Source organism: Micrasema longulum, unplaced genomic scaffold (genome assembly GCF_059751315.1).
Source record: "Micrasema longulum isolate JH-2025_06_02 unplaced genomic scaffold, ASM5975131v1 h1tg001085l, whole genome shotgun sequence".
NCBI lineage: Eukaryota > Metazoa > Arthropoda > Insecta > Trichoptera > Brachycentridae > Micrasema > Micrasema longulum.
In genome coordinates, this window is record NW_028278273.1 from 477,126 (window position 1) to 495,862 (window position 18,737).

General features: G+C 33.1%; 3 protein-coding genes and 1 non-coding gene across 4 annotated transcripts; 1 reads left to right on the forward strand and 3 right to left on the reverse strand.

Moving 5' to 3' along the window:
• Positions 1-479: 479 nt before the first annotated feature.
• RpL13A (ribosomal protein L13A) lies at positions 480-5,902 on the reverse strand. The gene is made up of 6 exons (XM_088233341.1): positions 5,860-5,902; positions 5,440-5,570; positions 5,112-5,221; positions 2,122-2,267; positions 1,097-1,219; positions 480-630 (listed from the first exon to the last, which is right to left on the reverse strand). The coding sequence occupies exons 1-6, from the start codon at positions 5,878-5,880 to the stop codon at positions 547-549; spliced, it is 615 nt and encodes a 204-aa protein (XP_088089467.1). The 5' UTR covers positions 5,881-5,902; the 3' UTR covers positions 480-546.
• Positions 4,769-4,842, reverse strand: LOC148277081 (small nucleolar RNA SNORD34). Its single transcript, XR_015823596.1, has one exon. It is a non-coding gene; the product is annotated as a small nucleolar RNA SNORD34 (small nucleolar RNA).
• Positions 5,903-10,430: 4,528 nt separating the features above from the next.
• On the reverse strand, positions 10,431-12,469 carry Zyx (lipoma-preferred partner zyxin). Its single transcript, XM_088233355.1, has one exon. It carries the CDS (start codon positions 12,178-12,180, stop codon positions 10,735-10,737), a length of 1,446 nt encoding a protein of 481 aa, XP_088089481.1. The 5' UTR covers positions 12,181-12,469; the 3' UTR covers positions 10,431-10,734.
• Positions 12,470-12,541: 72 nt separating this feature from the next.
• Positions 12,542-17,647, forward strand: LOC148277083 (transmembrane protein 216-like). The gene is made up of 2 exons (XM_088233356.1): positions 12,542-12,985; positions 14,914-17,647. Exons 1-2 carry the CDS (start codon positions 12,766-12,768, stop codon positions 15,105-15,107), a joined length of 414 nt encoding a protein of 137 aa, XP_088089482.1. The 5' UTR covers positions 12,542-12,765; the 3' UTR covers positions 15,108-17,647.
• Positions 17,648-18,737: the final 1,090 nt, after the last annotated feature.

An 18,737-nucleotide genomic window follows, 5' to 3' on the forward strand; every position in this document is an offset into this window, starting at 1 on the left:
CATACATCTATTTGAAATAGCAAAAAAAGAGGACTTTTGAATACTGAAATAACAATAATTAAATTAATGTTAGTAATTTTCTGTGTCCAGGCGAAATAAGAATACAGTAGTCTCTAAAGTGTAACCAGAATCTTGGACCAGTGTTTTCGACTCGATGGCTGCTCTCGGATAAAAATCCTGAATAAGGGTATCAAGCAGAGATAAATCCTCCTCGTAGTGTTGGCGTGTTTTTTTCTTCAAATTATTGATTTTAAATCTTGAAGTAGGGCACACATAAACATATTCTTATGAGAAAACATATGAATATAGGTTGTGTGCAAAGAGAGAGTACATAACGTTATGTCCTCTTTGCCTACCCTTACGGAAAAACAGTGTGATGATTTGTTTATTTGAATATTGGCTAGGGTACCAAAAATAATATTTCACAAAAAATAGCACGTGTAGTAAGATTAAAGGTAGTGAAAAAATAACGCAAGAAATTAGAAGGACAGGGAGTCCAGTCCCGGTTTATTTTTCATTTTTTATATAATTGTGTTTTATACTAGTTTAGTTGTATCCGTAAGACTGGATGACGGAGGTGTATGGAGCAGTAGCCTTAGCCACCTTTACACCAGCTTCACGAGTTATTTTCTGTGGAGAATGAAAGGTCAGCATTAGTCACATACTCCTTTACAACTATCAATCAATATGTATGAACAAATGTATTTTCATCCTCATTCCAGTGATTGGTTTATATCACGTCACATCAAATAATGTAGGTAAAATGTTAATAATCATTGGATGAATTAGCTTCATTTACTTATAACTTAGTTATGAAATATAGTTTTAGTAATAATGTTAGCCCGAGTAGCCTTACCATATGGAGACATTTATATTTTAAAAGGCGACACAGGGGAGGCAAATAAATTAATCAAAGAAAATGTACATAAAAGCTATAATTCCAATTTTAAAGCTATATAGTGTGCTGCAGAAACAACCTACAACTGTGTGGCTTCAAGTCAATTTAGTTTAATGGAAAATAATGTTTATCATTATATTAAAAATTGCAAATTAAAAAAACCAAAGAGTCAGGCCGATAAGATAATTGATATATTACCTTCAATTTCTTGTGGAGGAGAACAGCCTTAGTAGTCTTGACACGTCTCTTGCCTTCCAGGGTTCTGAGGACATCACGGTACTTCCAGCCAACCTCATGTGACAGTCTACCCACGTGACAGTACTGGAATCACAAGATATACCATGCTGAGAAAACTTACCATGGTCGGAAAAATGGTTTGTACAGTAGTTACAAGCTCAGTCATTAATAAAGTTATCAGCACTGATAATCAGTCGCAAATTACCCAAATGATACATCATGGCGTAGAAAATATCAAAGCAATAAAAATTTATAAATAATATTTGTATTGTATGACTTGATTTCGATGTCGACCTCGTGGTGTAATGGTCAGCGGGTTAGCCTACCATGCAAGAGGTCTCGGGTTCAATTCCCGACATGGTTGATATGAAATATTTATTTAAAAGGGTGTTTTCACACTAGAATATTTCATAGTCCCTGGACTGGTACCTGAAGCGTAAGACTGATCATCTTACCTTCATGTAACAAAAATGGTCAAGATACTCTGCAATTGGTGTACCAATGCAGTGCTCTTTGCACCATTAAGTGCGGAAAGGAAATGATGATGATGACGACTTGATTTACCAAAATAATATTGTTTTTAATCAGTCATATAAAACTGTCTACAGCGTACATAGGACCTCTAACACGGAGTCCATGACATTCCTTTAAGTCTACAAGACTTAATGTTCTTCATTCTTCAAAAAAGCATCCAAAAGGTTTTTGAACTAGTTGACCGAAATGGAATGGACAACTAGGCTTGGCAATTTATACCAATCTAAAACCACCGTGGTTGAAAAGTGGTATTGGGGAGGGTAGAGCTTCCAATTTCGACCCCGTAAATTGTTATTGGAATTTAACTGATACATTTCCTGTAGGGGGCCAGTCATAGTAATAATTTAATATATTATAAGTTTTTGTCAAGTCCAATCTCTTCCATTCTTCCTTCAGTGATATATAAAGTACATATTTTGTAAATATTCCAAGACATAATTGGTGTTGCTCACCTTTCTGCCGGGCTTCAGGCACAGAACTCGCATTGCACCGGGCACCACCAGGCGACGCCTGCTGTCGTACGGGGGAGGACATCCCTCGTAGGTCTTCAGGCGCCTCAGGGCGGCCTTCCCGCGCTCTGTCTTGTGTGGCAACATGCCTGAAAATCAAATAAAAAACTCCCCATTCAATATTTTCATACATTTTGAATATCTATATTACATCTAGGAATTTTTGTCATAAGAGAAGTGTTTATAACGATGTTTAAATAAAATTTTGTAGAAAAGGCTTTATTTTGTTAGAAAAAAATAAAAATAAAGTATGATAGCAGGAACAATAATTGATTTGTGGCCATGCGATCGACACATTATGTAAAAGGTTGAGATAAGCATAGTCGAAAAAATCAAGAAAGGAGTTCTGGATTGGTTTTGACATGTAGAGCGAATGGACAGTGAAAGAACGGGTAAAAAGATTTACGATGTGAATGTTGATGGATACAGAATACAAGGAAGACCGAGAAAGACATGGCATGATCAAATGCAACAAATATTTCAAGATGGTGGCATCAAAGGTCGGAATAATCAGCGCAAGAGCATGAAAAGATATATGAATGTAGAGAAAGCGAGGTCTGTATGCAAAATTAACACTCAAAATGTATTATGCAGCTTGATAGGTACTTTAATAATAAATATGTATATTTTTAAACCCTCCCTTCTCCTCCTTACGCTCTTATTCATGCATCCCTGTCCCAATCCCACCCCATTTAGTACAAGTATATTGCTGTATTTTAATTTTCCTGTTTTTTTTTTTGTCATAATTATATATTACATACCTATATAATGTTTTATGTATTAGATTTCTTTACTAACTTGTACAATGAGTCCATGCAATATATCTGATGTTAACTATAAAAATAAATAATGATTTTAAATTAATTAACTGGTGTAAACACAAAGAACACTTCTTAAAATGCATGTTTCTCATCCATTGCTTTATTTGATTCCACATGTTTGAACAGAAAAATTTAGTCATGTGTGCTAAGCAGATTTTGTTTAAAATGAAGAAATTTAATATTATTTACAATCCCGCATTCTATGTCATAAAATAAAATATATTTAAAAATTAATTTTATACTACAAATCTTTTGACTGCCGAGACAAATTGGAATTACTTTAGTTTAATAAATAGTATATTTATGTCAATAAATAAATTTAAAAAAATGCTTTCAGAATCTCTTCAGAACAATAGAGGTTTCAGGTCTTTTACTTGACTAAAATAAACAGATTGAACAAATATGGATGTTAAAATATGGACAGAATGGTGAATATTAGTGTGTAAAGTTCCCACTTAAACCAACCGATGTAAGATAATAAGTCCTGTAAATGCCTAGACTTCCATACTCCTCTAAAATGTTCTGCATCTCTCTTTTTGTTAAATATAAAGAAATTAGCTGGAAACAGTGGACGAGGATGGTACAGAACCAGAATAAAGGGGTATATGTCCTGCAGTGGACCAACATGAGGTGATTATGATAAGATTAAATATGATTTCTAATCAATCAAACAAACATCAAAATGCAAAACATATGTATCTTACAGATGTAAAAACAACATTACATTACAAATATTGAACAACTTTCAAATATGCAGAATATGAGTGAGTATTTTAATTATTTTACTGGGTAGGCTGATAATTGGTGCGCCTATCAACAGTTGAGTGCAAAAAAATATATTCCTCTCAGAACAATCTAGTCAAAGAATGTATTGAGAATATCTTGCACAAACATTTGCATATGAGAAGGCTCTCCGCTCGATGGGTGCTGCGATTGCTTGGAGATGACCAAAAGAGGCAACAAGTTCTCGATTTGAAAGCTTGTTTGGTACTGTTTGAGCGCAATCCTCGTGAGTTTTGGCGCCAATACATCACTGCGGATGTGATTTGGATCCACCATTTCAATAGTTAAATCAACAAACAAATGGGTTGAAGATGCTCGTAGCGCTCCGAAGCGACCAAAGACACAAACAACCACCGGAAAGGTCGTGACCACTGTATTTTGAGTTTCTCATGGCATCATCGATTACTTGCAAAAATTAAAAACAATTACTGGCAAGTATTACGCACCATTAATGGATCGATTGATGGCAAAAATCACCGAAGTCAAGCCTATTTCGCAAAAAAAAAATCTTCCACCCTGACAATGCCCCAGCCCATTTATCAAAGAAAGCAACTGGTAAATTAAGTGAATTGCTTCCTCGTCCACCTTATTCTCTGGATTTGGCCCCGTGCGACTTATATTTGAGGAAAGCGATTTTATAATGAGGATGTTAAGTTGGAAACTCAAGACTATTTCGGAGAGTTGCTGAAATCGTATGGAGCTAAAAGTTCAAACTCCCTTCTACCAGGACTTGTTTACCATTTCTAAAGCAGCAATTTTTTAATTTAAAAAATATATACTTAAAATTGTAATACGAGTTAGCGCAGCATATAATCATCGATTTTGCAATATTTGACACAGATTGACGATTGTCAAATGTCGAGTATGCCTTTAATTAAATATTTGCAATATGTTTATAAAAGCCCTGGGGTGTACAAAGAAACAAAAGTAATAATTAAATAAAAACGTGTCAAAACTAAAAAGATAATTCATTATATTATTTAACCAGTTATCTCATACACTTTTGTTTTCATTTTACTCAAATAATGTAGGTAAAAATATATAATAATCATTGATAACTGGAAAATATCTCTTTAAATACAATAAGAGTACTTAAAATCTAACCAATGTCGTATAAGTCACAATTTGCAGAAGCAACAATATACATCGGAAACTATTTTTATAAGGCTGTTTTTAAATAGATTATTTAAATAACCATTATTGTAAAAGTTTATAGTAGGTATACAAAATATCCTCACGCATGTCTTTAAAATCACAAGTGAACTATAGACATGTTATTAGTATCACTAATAAGTCGAGTAATTTATATTCAAATAAACATTTCCATACCTCTGATAGTCTTCCATAGAATCTTGGAAGGAGCTCTGTAGTGGAAAGGTCCACGAGCCGGGTTCACATTACACCTTTTACGCAGGAAAGCCATGAACTTCAGCTTGTTCCTTAAAATAAACATAAAAATTAATACGAAACAGATGAACACACATCGCGTTCGTTAAAAAGAAACATTCAGAATATACAAAAGATTTCAGCACTGACATCAGTCGCAAATTACCCAATAAAGATCATCATAAAAGACTAGCTAATGTTGACTGTCGAGAACACTCTAAAACCGCCGAAGGAAGACGATTCTGCGGTGTATTAATAATCAAAGTCTTACCTGAAAAGGTTGCCGGAGATGTTGAGTTGTTCACATCTTACAACGACGATTCTGTTTCCCTCGAGAAGAGCCTTGGCGATAATAGCCGACAGGCGACCGAGCAAGTGGCCCCTACCGTCGATAAGCAACGCCTAGAATTAGAAAATATTGAGATAAAATAACCTTGTTCTCATTTTTAACGTCAATCTTCTTCCAGAGCTATATATTCCTAAGAGGAAATATTTGTCAAAACAGACACGAGTAACGGCTGAACACGTGTGCCCTGCCATCGGCATATTTTTGACAATTACACTCGAAAAGCAGAAAACGTCTTTGGACATACGTTGAATTTAAAGCCGATTAAAGTAACAATAAAAGCACACGAATTACCGCTCAAAATGATAATAATACTTAACGTTTTTCAAAAAAATACTGACGAACCTTATTACTAAACCCCGTCATCGCTGAAACACGACCGGAAAAGGGGTTATGTTGTTTCTAAAATGGCGACCGGAACATGCCAGATTACTCTATGTCAAATTGGTACCAATGCATAAAAATATAACTACGTAGCTACTTGACAACTTGACACATAAAAATAACTTTTTTATTAATTTATTTTTTTGTTAAAAAATAACTACCATTAACATATTAGTTTAATAACAATACACCATTGACGTATAATCAACTAATATCCTTTGTGCGTATAATCATATGTCATTGCGGTACATATCTCGTAAAAAATCTAATTTACAGTTAAAAAAGGAATGTTATTAGAAACATTTTTCTAAAACGAAAAAAAGATTTCTAGATCTTTCAATTTTTACGGGCTTCATTTATTCAAGAAGTAAATTGTATATAATTTTACACAATATTCCTAAGGAATTTTAGGAAAAACTAATTTAGAAAGAAGTATATAACAAAATTGATTTATATACATAGATTATATACACTTATTTTTTTAATACGCGTCATCACTTTTATTCACGCAAATGTATTTCCGTATTTTCTCACTAAATTGGGGCAAAAGAGCAGTAACTTTTTCACACAAATATTAACCATCGGCGTATTTCTATAGTTTTGTTTTTTTGATAAATTGTTTCTTATGAAAGCTAGGATCATCCAAAAACTCAAAAAAGTGCCTGCCGTCTTCGAACGAGCGGTGTATAAATATGCTAAATAATTTTTAAAAACGGAAAAAATACCGACACAGAATATTTCTAAAAAAAACATCAAAATCGGGTCAGTTTTGAGGTACAAAAAACGGGACAGCGAAACCTCAACTTTGGTTGAGTATCAGTTGATCGTGCAGTATTTTTTTTCGCACTGTATTGAGAGGCATTTGCGAGAGAGTGACATAAAGACTTTTTTTTTAAATTTAGTCTTAAAATAGTACTAACATATTAATAAATGAATGTCCCAATGTTAACTTTTATTTAATTATTATTAAAATATATACTTATTATCAACATTTCTAAACACTATACGTACACTTAAAAAAAAAACTTCTTTAAAGCAAACTCGAATACAATTACTTTTTAAGAGCTGACTTATCTGCTACACACATGTTTTTTTTAATTTCTCTCTTATTCCTAATGGTATTTCCTTATAAAATAACTGTACAGCTCGGTGCATCAACACGTTTTGTGTCTTTGTCTTCTTGCGAAATGGCAGCCTTACCTATTTCTTTTTTATTTCTAGTTTCATATCCGTGTTCACATTGATTAGAAAAACCTTTTTAGTCAACTCTTTAAATATCTATAAATTTAAATATTATTTTCAAATATCTAATCATCAAAATTTCCTGTCGCCACCTTTCCTCATAAAAAATATCAAAAAATACTAGTACATAATAAACATTCTCTAGATCGGTGTTTTTCAAATTTTTTGAATACGTGACCTCTTTACGAGTAGAAAAATATCAGGTAACCCCCTCCCCTTCCCAGGCATTTCCAGGATCAACTTTTGCCTTGCTTGGTGGGGGTCGCAGTCACGCACAAGGCAAAAAAATCATATCCTTGGGAGGGAGTTCCACCATATAAAAAAAAAACAATTTGACTTTCCCGCCCTTTCCAGGACCTTAAATTCATTTTACTATTTGTATGTCAGTTTTTCATCTCTTGCTTTTTACTTTTGCCTTGTTTGTGACGGGGACCCACAAGATGAAAAACACTGCTGAGACCAATTTATACCTTTAATAAATATCTTATTATTGTCTATTCAATTCTGAACTATTCTAAAGTACAAAACATAAAATGTACTTAAGAGCGATTTTTTCTACTTCACAAACGGTACGTTCTAGATTCTAGAGTATTGTAAACGCCATGTCATTATGAAATTTTTCAAAGCGAAAAAATCCTCTGAAGAATTCTTAATAAAATTACCTTTAGGATAGGTTATATAAATTTTTTGAGTGTTTGGTATTTAGGATAAACAAAAAATATTGAATAACTAAAAAAGTATTGTATATTTAATATAGAAAATTATACAGAAATTAAGGGAATTTCACAGTTAATTATATTCTGTACAAAAACAGCTTTTTGAAAAATTGTCATTTAGGATAGTTCAGAATAATTTAATGGACGATTTACCTTTTTTTTTATCAGCCATCGTACCCCTGAAGGCATTCAGTGCTCACAAGGGGGTGATATCGCCCACAAGAGAAAAGACTGCTGTAGATCAACTTCTAAAGCGATATTATTTTATCAAAGTACTCAACCCTCATTCCAATATAACATCTCTCACACACTTACACTCGCACGAACACACTAGTATATATTGTGCATGTATTTAATGTATTTTTGTAGATATGTCATTGGTTTTATTCTCTGTATATTTTATTTGTTTTTACATGTACTACTGTTGATATCCCCAATAAATAAAATAAAATAAAAAACAAATGATTTTTTATTAATTCACACGCCCTGAATATGTTTTGAAATTGGTAGTCTAAATCCGTGTGGCAATTGATTAAACTGTTTGAAAGCTATATGCTGTAAGTATTTAATACCACACTTCGTTGACTTCACAGATCCCATATGCATTTTGTTTTGTGATCGGGTAAATAATTTTCTTTTAACTTATTTTCAAATTTATTCAGAATTCTCGTTTTGTTTATAACTTTTTTTGTTGTAATAAGTAGTAGTAGTATTATTTCTGTACATATATATTTTTAAATTCTGTTAATATTATTAAACCATAAAACAGGTTCATGGAAAACAGTAGGAAGAACACACGGCATAATAACCCAGAAAAACTAATTGTGCAATTGACCAGCCGTGAAAATCTAAGAAATTTAATTAATGAAACAGGATGTTATTCCATGGTAGTGTTGCAAGCTCATGAATCTCAGAACTCAGCTCTGCCACAAATTGATTCTCATTTTCTAATAGTTATTTACAACTTGTTAAAAATGCTTAAAAAAATACAAATTTTTAGGTTTATTGATAGAATTATAAAGTTTATCACAATAATGCAAATATTATTAAAACATTTTTTTTTAAATGTATTTATTCAAATGTTTTGTCGGTGAAATTAACGTAGTGCAAAAAAAGGCATTTGATTTTTCTAAAGGGTTCAATTCCTGGCAATGTCAAAATTAAATATTGATTAGTACGGTGATTTCACACTGCAATATTTTACTGTTTCTAAACTGGCACCACGGTCTAAGACTGATCACCTTACCTTTATGTAACAGAGGTGATTGAGATATGCAGAACCTGACCTACCACGGGTTCAATTGGCGCAAAGAACCAGACACTTACTTACAAGGGAGGAAACAATATATGCTCATATTATATGCGACCAATATAACAATAGATTTACCGAGGCTGATATTTTTTGTGACAATGTATGTAAATTTAGGTCAAAAATCGTGGAAATTTTGAGAGAAGCAGATATTTAACTGTATTATTAAACACATTTTTTTCATTTCGTTTCTTTTACATTTGTTATGTTTAACATAATTTTAATTATTGTACGAAGTGTAAACATTTTTTTGGTGTGTGCACGAGTGTCCTACACTAATTTACAAAGAAATCGTCAATATTTGTGTACATACTGTTTGTTTACCGAATAAAATAAATATTAATTTACAACAGCATTTGGTATGCCAATGCGGTGTCCTATGCACCACTGTGTGCAGATAGGGAAATGAGGATGATGAGAAAAGCCATTAGTGCATAAATATATAAATAAAAACCAAATTATCATGGAACTTTATAAAATTAGCATATTACTATAGAATATACTGATGGAGATGTCATTTGTAAATAACACTTCTTGAAGCTGTAAACTGCGATGCAACACTCATCATCTTGACCTTTTGAGATATTAATATTATGCACATGGTGTTATATCCGCGCCGAGAAAAGGGCCAATGTCAGATTTCATTTTTTTCCTTACCAACATTTTATAGTTGGTTGATGTAAATTGAAAAATAAACATATTTTTAAAAATCATATACACATACATGTGTGGGAGTGTTTTTTATTGAAAATAGTTTCAAACACCTCACACAATTTATTATAATATCACAAAATCCCTGTAAAATTACTCCACCGTAATGTTGTCATTGACAACATTGGCCCTTTTACACCCAAGCCACAGATATAAGCTCTCAATAATAACAACCTATTTTTAATGTTTGAAGCACTAATTTTGTGGAACATTTTAATTCAATATATATGTGGGGTTCATAGTCCATGATCGATGACACACACATATGCTAAATCATTTCACATGAAATATAGTGCGACGACCAACGAAGCAAGTCATAATTTTATATTGAATACATAGATGCATAGAATTAAGAATAGTGTATGTAGTATGTTTGTAAGCATTTATCATAATATTCCTTATTAGTTTTTTTTAATTATCTGTATGATTTATGTGTATTTTTATCTGTTTACTCAGTGACAATATGCGATGGCGATTGGATTATAACGAGTAATGCTTATAACGAACAAAGTTCGACTGAAATTCTTTAAAATGATAAAATAAAACAAAGTCAATGTTATAAAAATACATATATTGCAATACTGAATAGTCACAAAGGAACATATTTTTGACAGTCTACTTTTCAACCTACAATCTATCACAAATACGGATACTTTCGTCAATATATTCATTTTTACAAATTTAAAAAATAAAGAGTACAAATAAGACTTATTCATAAATCACATTTAAAATGCCGTAAGCCAGTTTCACGAGCCCCGAAAGCATTCAAACTATATCTAACTAATAAAATAATACATTTTATATAACACAATATGGAAATGTAGCAGCTTAAAGTATATGGCAATAATTGGAAATGATTCAGAGTTCAGTCGTCATACGGCTGGTCAGAGCTTGGACACGTTTGGCGTTACAGCTTTTACAGAGAATGTGATCGTCCAAGGGATAACAGCCGCGACCTTCCGCTTCTGACGACAGGAGAAGGCCGCAGTCCTCGCACTTATAGCACGGAATGTGGAAACTTCGGTCTAGAGCCACCACACGCACGGTCTCATCCTGTCCGGGCTCTGGCATTATAGGCTGCCGGCACACGCAACATCGCGGGGCAAACTTTTTATGGAAGTCCTCGATGCAGTGAATCTGGTTAGTGGCATCCACTGTGAACGGAATACCGTCCAAACTCTTACCGCACACGACACAAGTGAAGCAGGTAGGGTGGTATGGCTTACCCGTCGCCCGCAATATTCTATCCAGAATGGGCTTGGTGCACACGGAACACTTCTCCAGCGTGTTCAGATAATCTTCCTCGCAATAAGGCTTTCCGTCCAGAGCGTAGAAAGGTTTACCCTGGAGGTTGATGGCGCAGTGGCAACACGTAAAGCACCTGATGTGATAAACTTCGTTCATAGCCGTACAACCGGAGGCCTCTCCGACGACCTTTTCTCCGCACTTAACACAAATACCATATATGTCGCAGTCCCGAGAATCTCCACCCATGGACTGCACGAGCAAGGTTGTGAGAGCGTCCACTTCAGCCTCCTTGGGGGGTGCCTGGCCAGCAGCACCCTGCGTTCCGCTCACGTAGGGCGCGTACAAGGAGAAGTTGGAGCGCGCCGACATCTGGCTCGGTGGGCGCGGGTTGATGGGTTCATACAGAGACTCGTACGTGGAGGAGGCCCGCGAGCCTCCGTAAGTGCCATAGTCGGGCTGGTAGGGGGCCGGCGGGAAGGGGGGCCCAGGGGGATAGCCCGTGTCAGTAGCTCTCCGCAGCTCGCTGTAGCTGGAGCTCACGGGGGACGGCGGGGGTGGCATCTCCTCCATAGTCGGGTTACACTCTATATAACCTGCCCCTGCGGAGCCCTGTAACTCCGATGGAGGAGGTGGCGGTAACTCTTCCGTGGGATTTTCCCCATACGGTCCGACATTGCTGTAGACGTGATTGGTTCCCCCGGGAGGTAAGACATTACTGTATAATCTGGTATCGGCGCTTCTGACATTCGTGGCTGGTCTATAGGGCTGCTTGTTGTAGTTTGTATTCTGATAGTCCATTTTTATCGGCGGCATGTTAGAGTATAGATAATTTCCCGGGTTTTCAGCGCCCCCTTGAAGTCGCGTGGAATAAGAAGGCTCGCAAACTGTTTTCACGCTATAACTCTGTGGCACTTGCGGCTGCGATTTCTTCGGTTTAGGAGGCACGGCTGGGGCGACTTTTTTACCTGGAGATTGGCCATAAGCAGATGAAGAACCGTGGTGCAGCTCTTTATTTAGAAGATTAAGTTCCGCCAACTGTTGCGCCAATGGATCCATGTTTGTATTTACTTAAATAAATCGAGAACATGTAAAGTTTGACAGAAAACAGCCAAGAATTCCTTGTACTTTTGACGCTTCGAAACGACTGTTGCGTCGACACTACACACACAATATCATTTTTAAAAGGTGACTGTACATATGCGTCACGATTATTTCACGCCGTATCTTTAGTGCACAAGGTTTAGATACATTATTTTCCTTAATTTCAGCCACACCCCTCCTTATCATTCGAAGAACCGTCACTTTTCTTATCTATGGATGTCACGAAAACGAAATATCCATAACCAATACAAACATTTTTGTATTTGTAGCATAGAAGTATCATTAGCCGCATTATCTCTTTATTTACTAATGGTAACATTCTGGTAATGTCAAAACAACGGGAATATGAAAACCCAAACAAAACAAGAATAGAATATAGAATGAATAGAATACAGTGAAAGTGAAGCTCCCGGAATTGTTCTATTTTTAACTACTTACATATTATAACAGATCATTGCATATCAGTATTCGGAAAATTTTACAATCTTGAATATCGTATAAGTAATTATAATCTACAGAATATAAATGTAAATTTTTGAAATGGTGAATTCAAGTCTTACTTATGAAATTCTACTATATTTGAATTCCTTTTACTTCGGAATGTTTGCGGCTTGTGAATTAGGAATGGGTGTTCTCAAAGCAGTAAATTTACCATATCCTGAGAACACACTCGGTACCGAGGGAGGGCTTTTAGTTGCCCTTTGCCTTACAGAAACCCTTAGAATAGTACTTGGAAGAAGAGGAAACCTAAGTGAACGCAGTAAGCTTTAATTGATTCATATATTTAAACATTATATTTTGCATTTTACTCACCTAATACACCTGCTCAATTTAGGTTAGAATATAAAGCTAGGGTTAGAATATAGATACTAATTATTTCCTTATTATGTATTATTGTGACTTTAATAAGTGAATGCTTTTTTATAAAATTATGACGAGGACATTTCACATTAACTAATTTTAAGTGAATTTGAATCCTTTTATATTGAGCTTATTTTTTTTATTCCTATTTCATTGGCAATATAAAATATGCTAAGAATCCATAACACAATCTGTTTGTAATGTGTCAAGATCAATATTAATTACAAAACAATGTGCGCTGCGACGGTTTTGGTATTTAGAGTGAATTGATGGTGAACAGCTAAACATATTTAAAGTGCGTATATAGATGCAGAAGCCAAAGAAGAATGTGAAAGACGTGTCATAATCAACAAATAATTGAAAATAGACCTAACAAAAGTACATAGAATGTGAAGGAACTGAAGTCTTTATTTATTTATTTTGTTCATTAACGCCCAAAAGACATTTACAAAAAATAAAAATAAAATACATGCTAACATACTAAATAATAAACACAGAAAATACAGAAAAATATGTGAAATTAGTTAAAAAGGATATAATAAAAAGTTTTACAAAGTAAAAAAAAAAAACAATAATAACAAAGGTAAGCAAGAAAAAACACTAAGCATATAAACAAAAAATGCAAACATATAAGCTTATGAAATAGATTCTGTAAAGCAAACAATAGATAAAGTGTTACGGTAAGCAAAAAATACATTTTTAAGTTAAATTAATAAACAAGCAAGCATATATTATCACGAAAAAATAATAAATAAAAATATGTATATATGAAATGTGTATTTGCCAATACTACAATGCAATTTAATGGTACATGGTAATAAAAATAAACAAGTAAGTATTTTTTTAATTTATGGAATTGAATTGTCAATTACAAATAAACTTGATGTTGTGGACTTATAAGATATTAAAGAATTGGACAGAATGTCTGCAGCCGTTCCATAAGTGTTACCTAACCTATGCAGTCTCGGTATCAATGAATTGTTTTGTTGGTTGGAAGAAGTACTGGAGCAATGAAACAATAAAGTACTCCTAGTGTTGACAGCAGGTTCTCTAAAATTAATAAATTCAAGTATTTTGGGTGCGTCAAAAAGAGAGTATACAATTTTATACAGTACAGTGAGATCATTAATAGTTCTTCTTTCAGAAAGTGTTGTTGGGTTAAGCAGTGTTAATAAATAGTCATAATTCACATTTTGTATTGGAATGTTTAGTTTGTAGTTTATATATCGTAGAAATTTATGTTGAATGTTTTCTATATTATAAACATGAACATGAGGTGGTAGGATAATACTCAAAAGAAATATGTATTCTAATATAGAAAGAATGCACAAATAAATTGGCTTGCTCACAGTAAAGCAACAAATAAAATATAATGTAGCAATTTTTATACAAAGGGATTAATAAAAAATAAAAATATAATCAAATTTAACCACCAATGTCATACATATGAAACTAGGGATAAAAAAGATAAGATTACCGATGAGGAGAAAAACAGAGTATCAAAACTCATTGTACAGGGGATTGAAGCTGTTCAATGCATTACGTGAAGAAATAAAAGAAATATAAAAAATTGTAATGCTATTCAAGGTTTATATTAGTTCTTAAGATGTTATGAACTAACTTAATAAAGCATAAATAATAAAATGTCAAGACATACAAGGCAACTTTTCTGCCTATCCCTACAGAGAGACAGCATTATGACGAGAAATGTTGTCGCAATGTTTGTCTAGTTACAAATCGTCCCGCAGCTGTAATCATCCTTGTAATTTAATCTGCATTTTTTATCAGATAAACTTTCCTCAAAGTAAAATATTTTTTTCATTTCAGGTGTTCCAGTGTGTTTTTCAATAATCCTGACAATTCCGTCCGCATTAGGTGTCACATATTTCCTAATATTTCAAACATTTATTCTACGCCTCGAGTACATTTTGTGTGCCCTGATGTTGACATTACAAGCAACGGAACTGTTTTTTGCTTTTCTATTTGTTATAACAATGTGCCGCCCACCCTCTTACGATTAGTGTGATGTACAATAATTTTAATGTCCCATATCAGCCATTGCACTAGATATAAGATTCACAAATTTTAAACCCTATGTCAAAATTATTTAGAGTATAAAGGAGATCACCAAGCAAATTGTATGTAATGGAAAATAGTTTCTTGTTGAGCAATATTTTTTTATCTGCTTTTGAAAATAAGAATCTGTCTTGTTATTTTGTATGAATGACATATCAGATTGAAATATAATCCCTTAAAATCTGAATTGTGTGAACAATGAAGAAGTTCAGTTGTGTTTTTTTTTTTTTTATCCGTTAATAGATCATCAATCTAAGCCAAAAAATATTTTATTTTATTTTTTGTACCGTATTATCATCGCTATGATTTTTTAATGTTTTTTCTAATTTTGATAGTCCTTAACGAAACTTAGAAATCACACCGCCCGCAATGTCATGAGTTCTGGTCCGCGAGTGATCAACTGAATGGTGAAACATAACTGACAAGAAGCAAAGAAAACATGAGTTTAACTCACGTTTATTGCAGTAACTGCTGACTTGCAGGCATTCTACAACATTTGACATGGCCGGATTTGTTTGTAGGAATTACAAACTGTTTGTTTCTTGTTTCTGACATTTAAATTTTCAACTCCGTTGAAAAACATGGCTATTCCGGAAACCGGAAATCAGTTGCTATTTGTTATTTGCAATTGTGATCGTCCATGGTTGCCACAACAGCATAACGACGCTATAATTTATTGGCTATTGCAAACATGTGGTCATATAAACTTGTGACGTTGCAAAGCAGTACATTTTTATTATTTTTAATGCTTTAATTTTTACCACATGTAAGAAAACATTTTTTTATATCCAATTTTCTGTAGCACTGAACTTCCTTATTACAAAACACTACCCACTCCTGAATTAAATTATTTCCAGATATCTAATAAGAGATTGTCCCTACAGATTGCTTCGAAAATAGTTTTATATAGCTAGTTTTGACACTATTTTTCTCTTATATTTTACTGCAAATATGTATTGAAAAATGTGATCTGACCAAATAATTAGTGATAAAATCATTATTTTTATGGTGCTAGTCACAAGATCTATGTGAATTTAATTGAATATCATTAGACACAAGATTTTCATTACAAAATTGACTTGTCAGTATTTAATAGATTTACACATTAATATATGTATTATAATATTAATTTATACAACATATCAACGCTGGAAAGGCTATTTACTTTAAGCGACATTTTGCAAACTTAACAGGAGAGCCATTTAAAAATTTAAAACATTATATCTCATAAAATTATACCTCCATTCAGAACATCGTCTATAGACGGGGTAAATCATATTTTAATGTGTATTCGCCTATTTATCGAACATATTTTACAAGTCCCGTATTGTTTAATGTAATTAGTTCTGTCGTTATTAAAACTGCGATGTCGCTTAAAGTAAATAGCCTTTCCAGCGTCGATATGTTATATTTATAGTCATATTATTTATAAAATAATAATGAATTCGATATACATATACAAAATGTACTGAAATATCATGGATCGACAATATCTAGAAGTGTATTTGTATTTATTAATGTTACTAAAATTTACTTAAACCATTGAAATAATGCATTATAAAAAAGACTTATGGTATGTCTACTTTTTAGACACATTGTCCAAGAGATAATATTAAAAAATAATTATTGTTGTGTGAATACTCTCAGAGACATCAGAGTGCTTTTCAATGCTAACTAAAATAAAATTTAACTTTTGTTATAAAAAATTGTGCTAAATTAAATTTAAAAATCAATATAACAAAAATTAATTGTTGGATTTTATAATCACCGGTATTTTTATTTATTTCATTCACAATATATTTATGTAATATTTATTGAGACACAAATCTCAACTCCATGAAACCAAAGTCCTGTGTTGAGTTGGGACGAATATATGTATAACACCTATGTTTATTAGACGCAATCACAAGCAATTCATACATTTTACATATTTATTACATTATTTATTTACTGAAAGAGACAAATAGGAAAAATGTGAAATGTAGTATCAGATTTAATCTAAGTAAATAAATCAATTCACCGTATTGTTGGCATTAAAAAAAATAACCTGTTAAACAGATTTCATAAACACAAGTATGTATAATAATGTATGGTAATATTTCACTTTTAGTGGTCTAAAATACCGGCATTATAGTTAAAATACCTCAAAAATTGGCATTAAAAAGTCCATCAACGATACTCATTTTATTATCATATTATGTTTGTCGATTTTGGACATGTTCACATTTAAGACAGCTCCATATTGCATTTATATTACTTTGTGTGCCTAGGACCCTAATATCCTTAACCTGTTATAATAATATAATTATGTAATAAATATCATATATGTAGGACATATCCTTTTATTCGTTAGTTACAAAATAATTTATTATATATTCACCCAAATGCCTGAAGAAATTTATTGAACCTAGAGTAAGATGTGTTCCCAATTTTATGAACCTACCTATTTTATGAATATTGAGAATAAAAATATGTGTGCCTATAATATTACTTTTTTATTTTCAGATACCATTTTTCCTACACCCAATCTTCCACCTTTTCCTATTCTGGCTTCCTACTAATGCCATTTTTATGTTTGTTCGCCCTTATGAAGATTTTTGACAGCATTTTTTGATAATTTTATTAGTGGCCACAAAAATCAAAGAACTCGAGAAGAATTAAAAATGGTGAACTCATAAAAATCAAAGACATAAATATTATGTTAGGGTGCTAGTAGTAGTTGTAAAATAGTAACTCGGATTAAAAGAGAAGCAATAGGCTAGCGATCATGCGCTAGTTAGGTATTTTATACAACGTGCAAAAACACGTTTTTTGTCGGTAGATGTAAGAACACCTCAAGCGACGCGGCGTACGTCCGTCTCAAATGTTTATCTCAAACTATTTTTTCAAAGACTAATTTACAGTAAATAATTATTCACTCAGTTCACTCCATGCAAATTTATATGAAAATTGTTTACGGCAAAATCAATGAAAATTATTCATGTTTAAGTAATTGAACAAATACGCATTTTGATTTTTTTTTATTGGCTTTTTAATGTTCTTCATGTTATCTTTAATTTGAAGTTAATATCCTAATATTTTTAATTGAGACTACAGTTAAGGAATTTTTCAGCGTTTTTGCCCATATTTGGGTATTTATATCTGTGTTCACGCATTATTACATCTAGAAATAATAGTTTGTGAATAGTAAACTTAATTTGTTCTTGGTGTATACATTTTTGAAATATTTTAATACTTTCTTCTTAGTCATTTGCTTTTGGCAGAGAAGTCGTGGTCTCATTGGCAGAGAAGTCGTGGTCTCATTGGCAGAAAGGAAGCATATCATTACGATCCGCCTCCATCCGCTTTTCTAGGCTTCCTGATGAGGGATGCCAGTCACTTCTGTCACCAAGTCTGTCCATCTAGTAGGACTTCTTCCGCGAGATTGAGTTCCCTCTACTCGTCCTTGTACCACTAACTTTTCCACATTGTCTCGTAACGTGGTCGAAGTACCCGAGAACACGGATTTGTACTGTGGAAAAAAGATGCTGTTCAATATCCAGTTCTCGGATTACAAAGACATTAGTCATTAGTCC

Coding starts and splice junctions, on each gene's coding strand:
- RpL13A (XM_088233341.1), bottom strand. CDS start 5,880: ATGACGGGGTTTAGTAATAAG. Junction 5,571..5,859: donor TGACGGGGTTTAGTAATAAG/GTTCGTCAGTAT, acceptor TTCTAATTCTAG/GCGTTGCTTATCGACGGTAG. Junction 631..1,096: donor TCCTCCACAAGAAATTGAAG/GTAATATATCAA, acceptor CATTCTCCACAG/AAAATAACTCGTGAAGCTGG.
- Zyx (XM_088233355.1), bottom strand. CDS start 12,180: ATGGATCCATTGGCGCAACAGTTGGCGGAACTTAATCTTCTAAATAAA.
- LOC148277083 (XM_088233356.1), top strand. CDS start 12,766: ATGGTGAATTCAAGTCTTACTTATGAAATTCTACTATATTTGAATTCC. Junction 12,986..14,913: donor AGGAAACCTAAGTGAACGCA/GTAAGCTTTAAT, acceptor TTTTCATTTCAG/GTGTTCCAGTGTGTTTTTCA.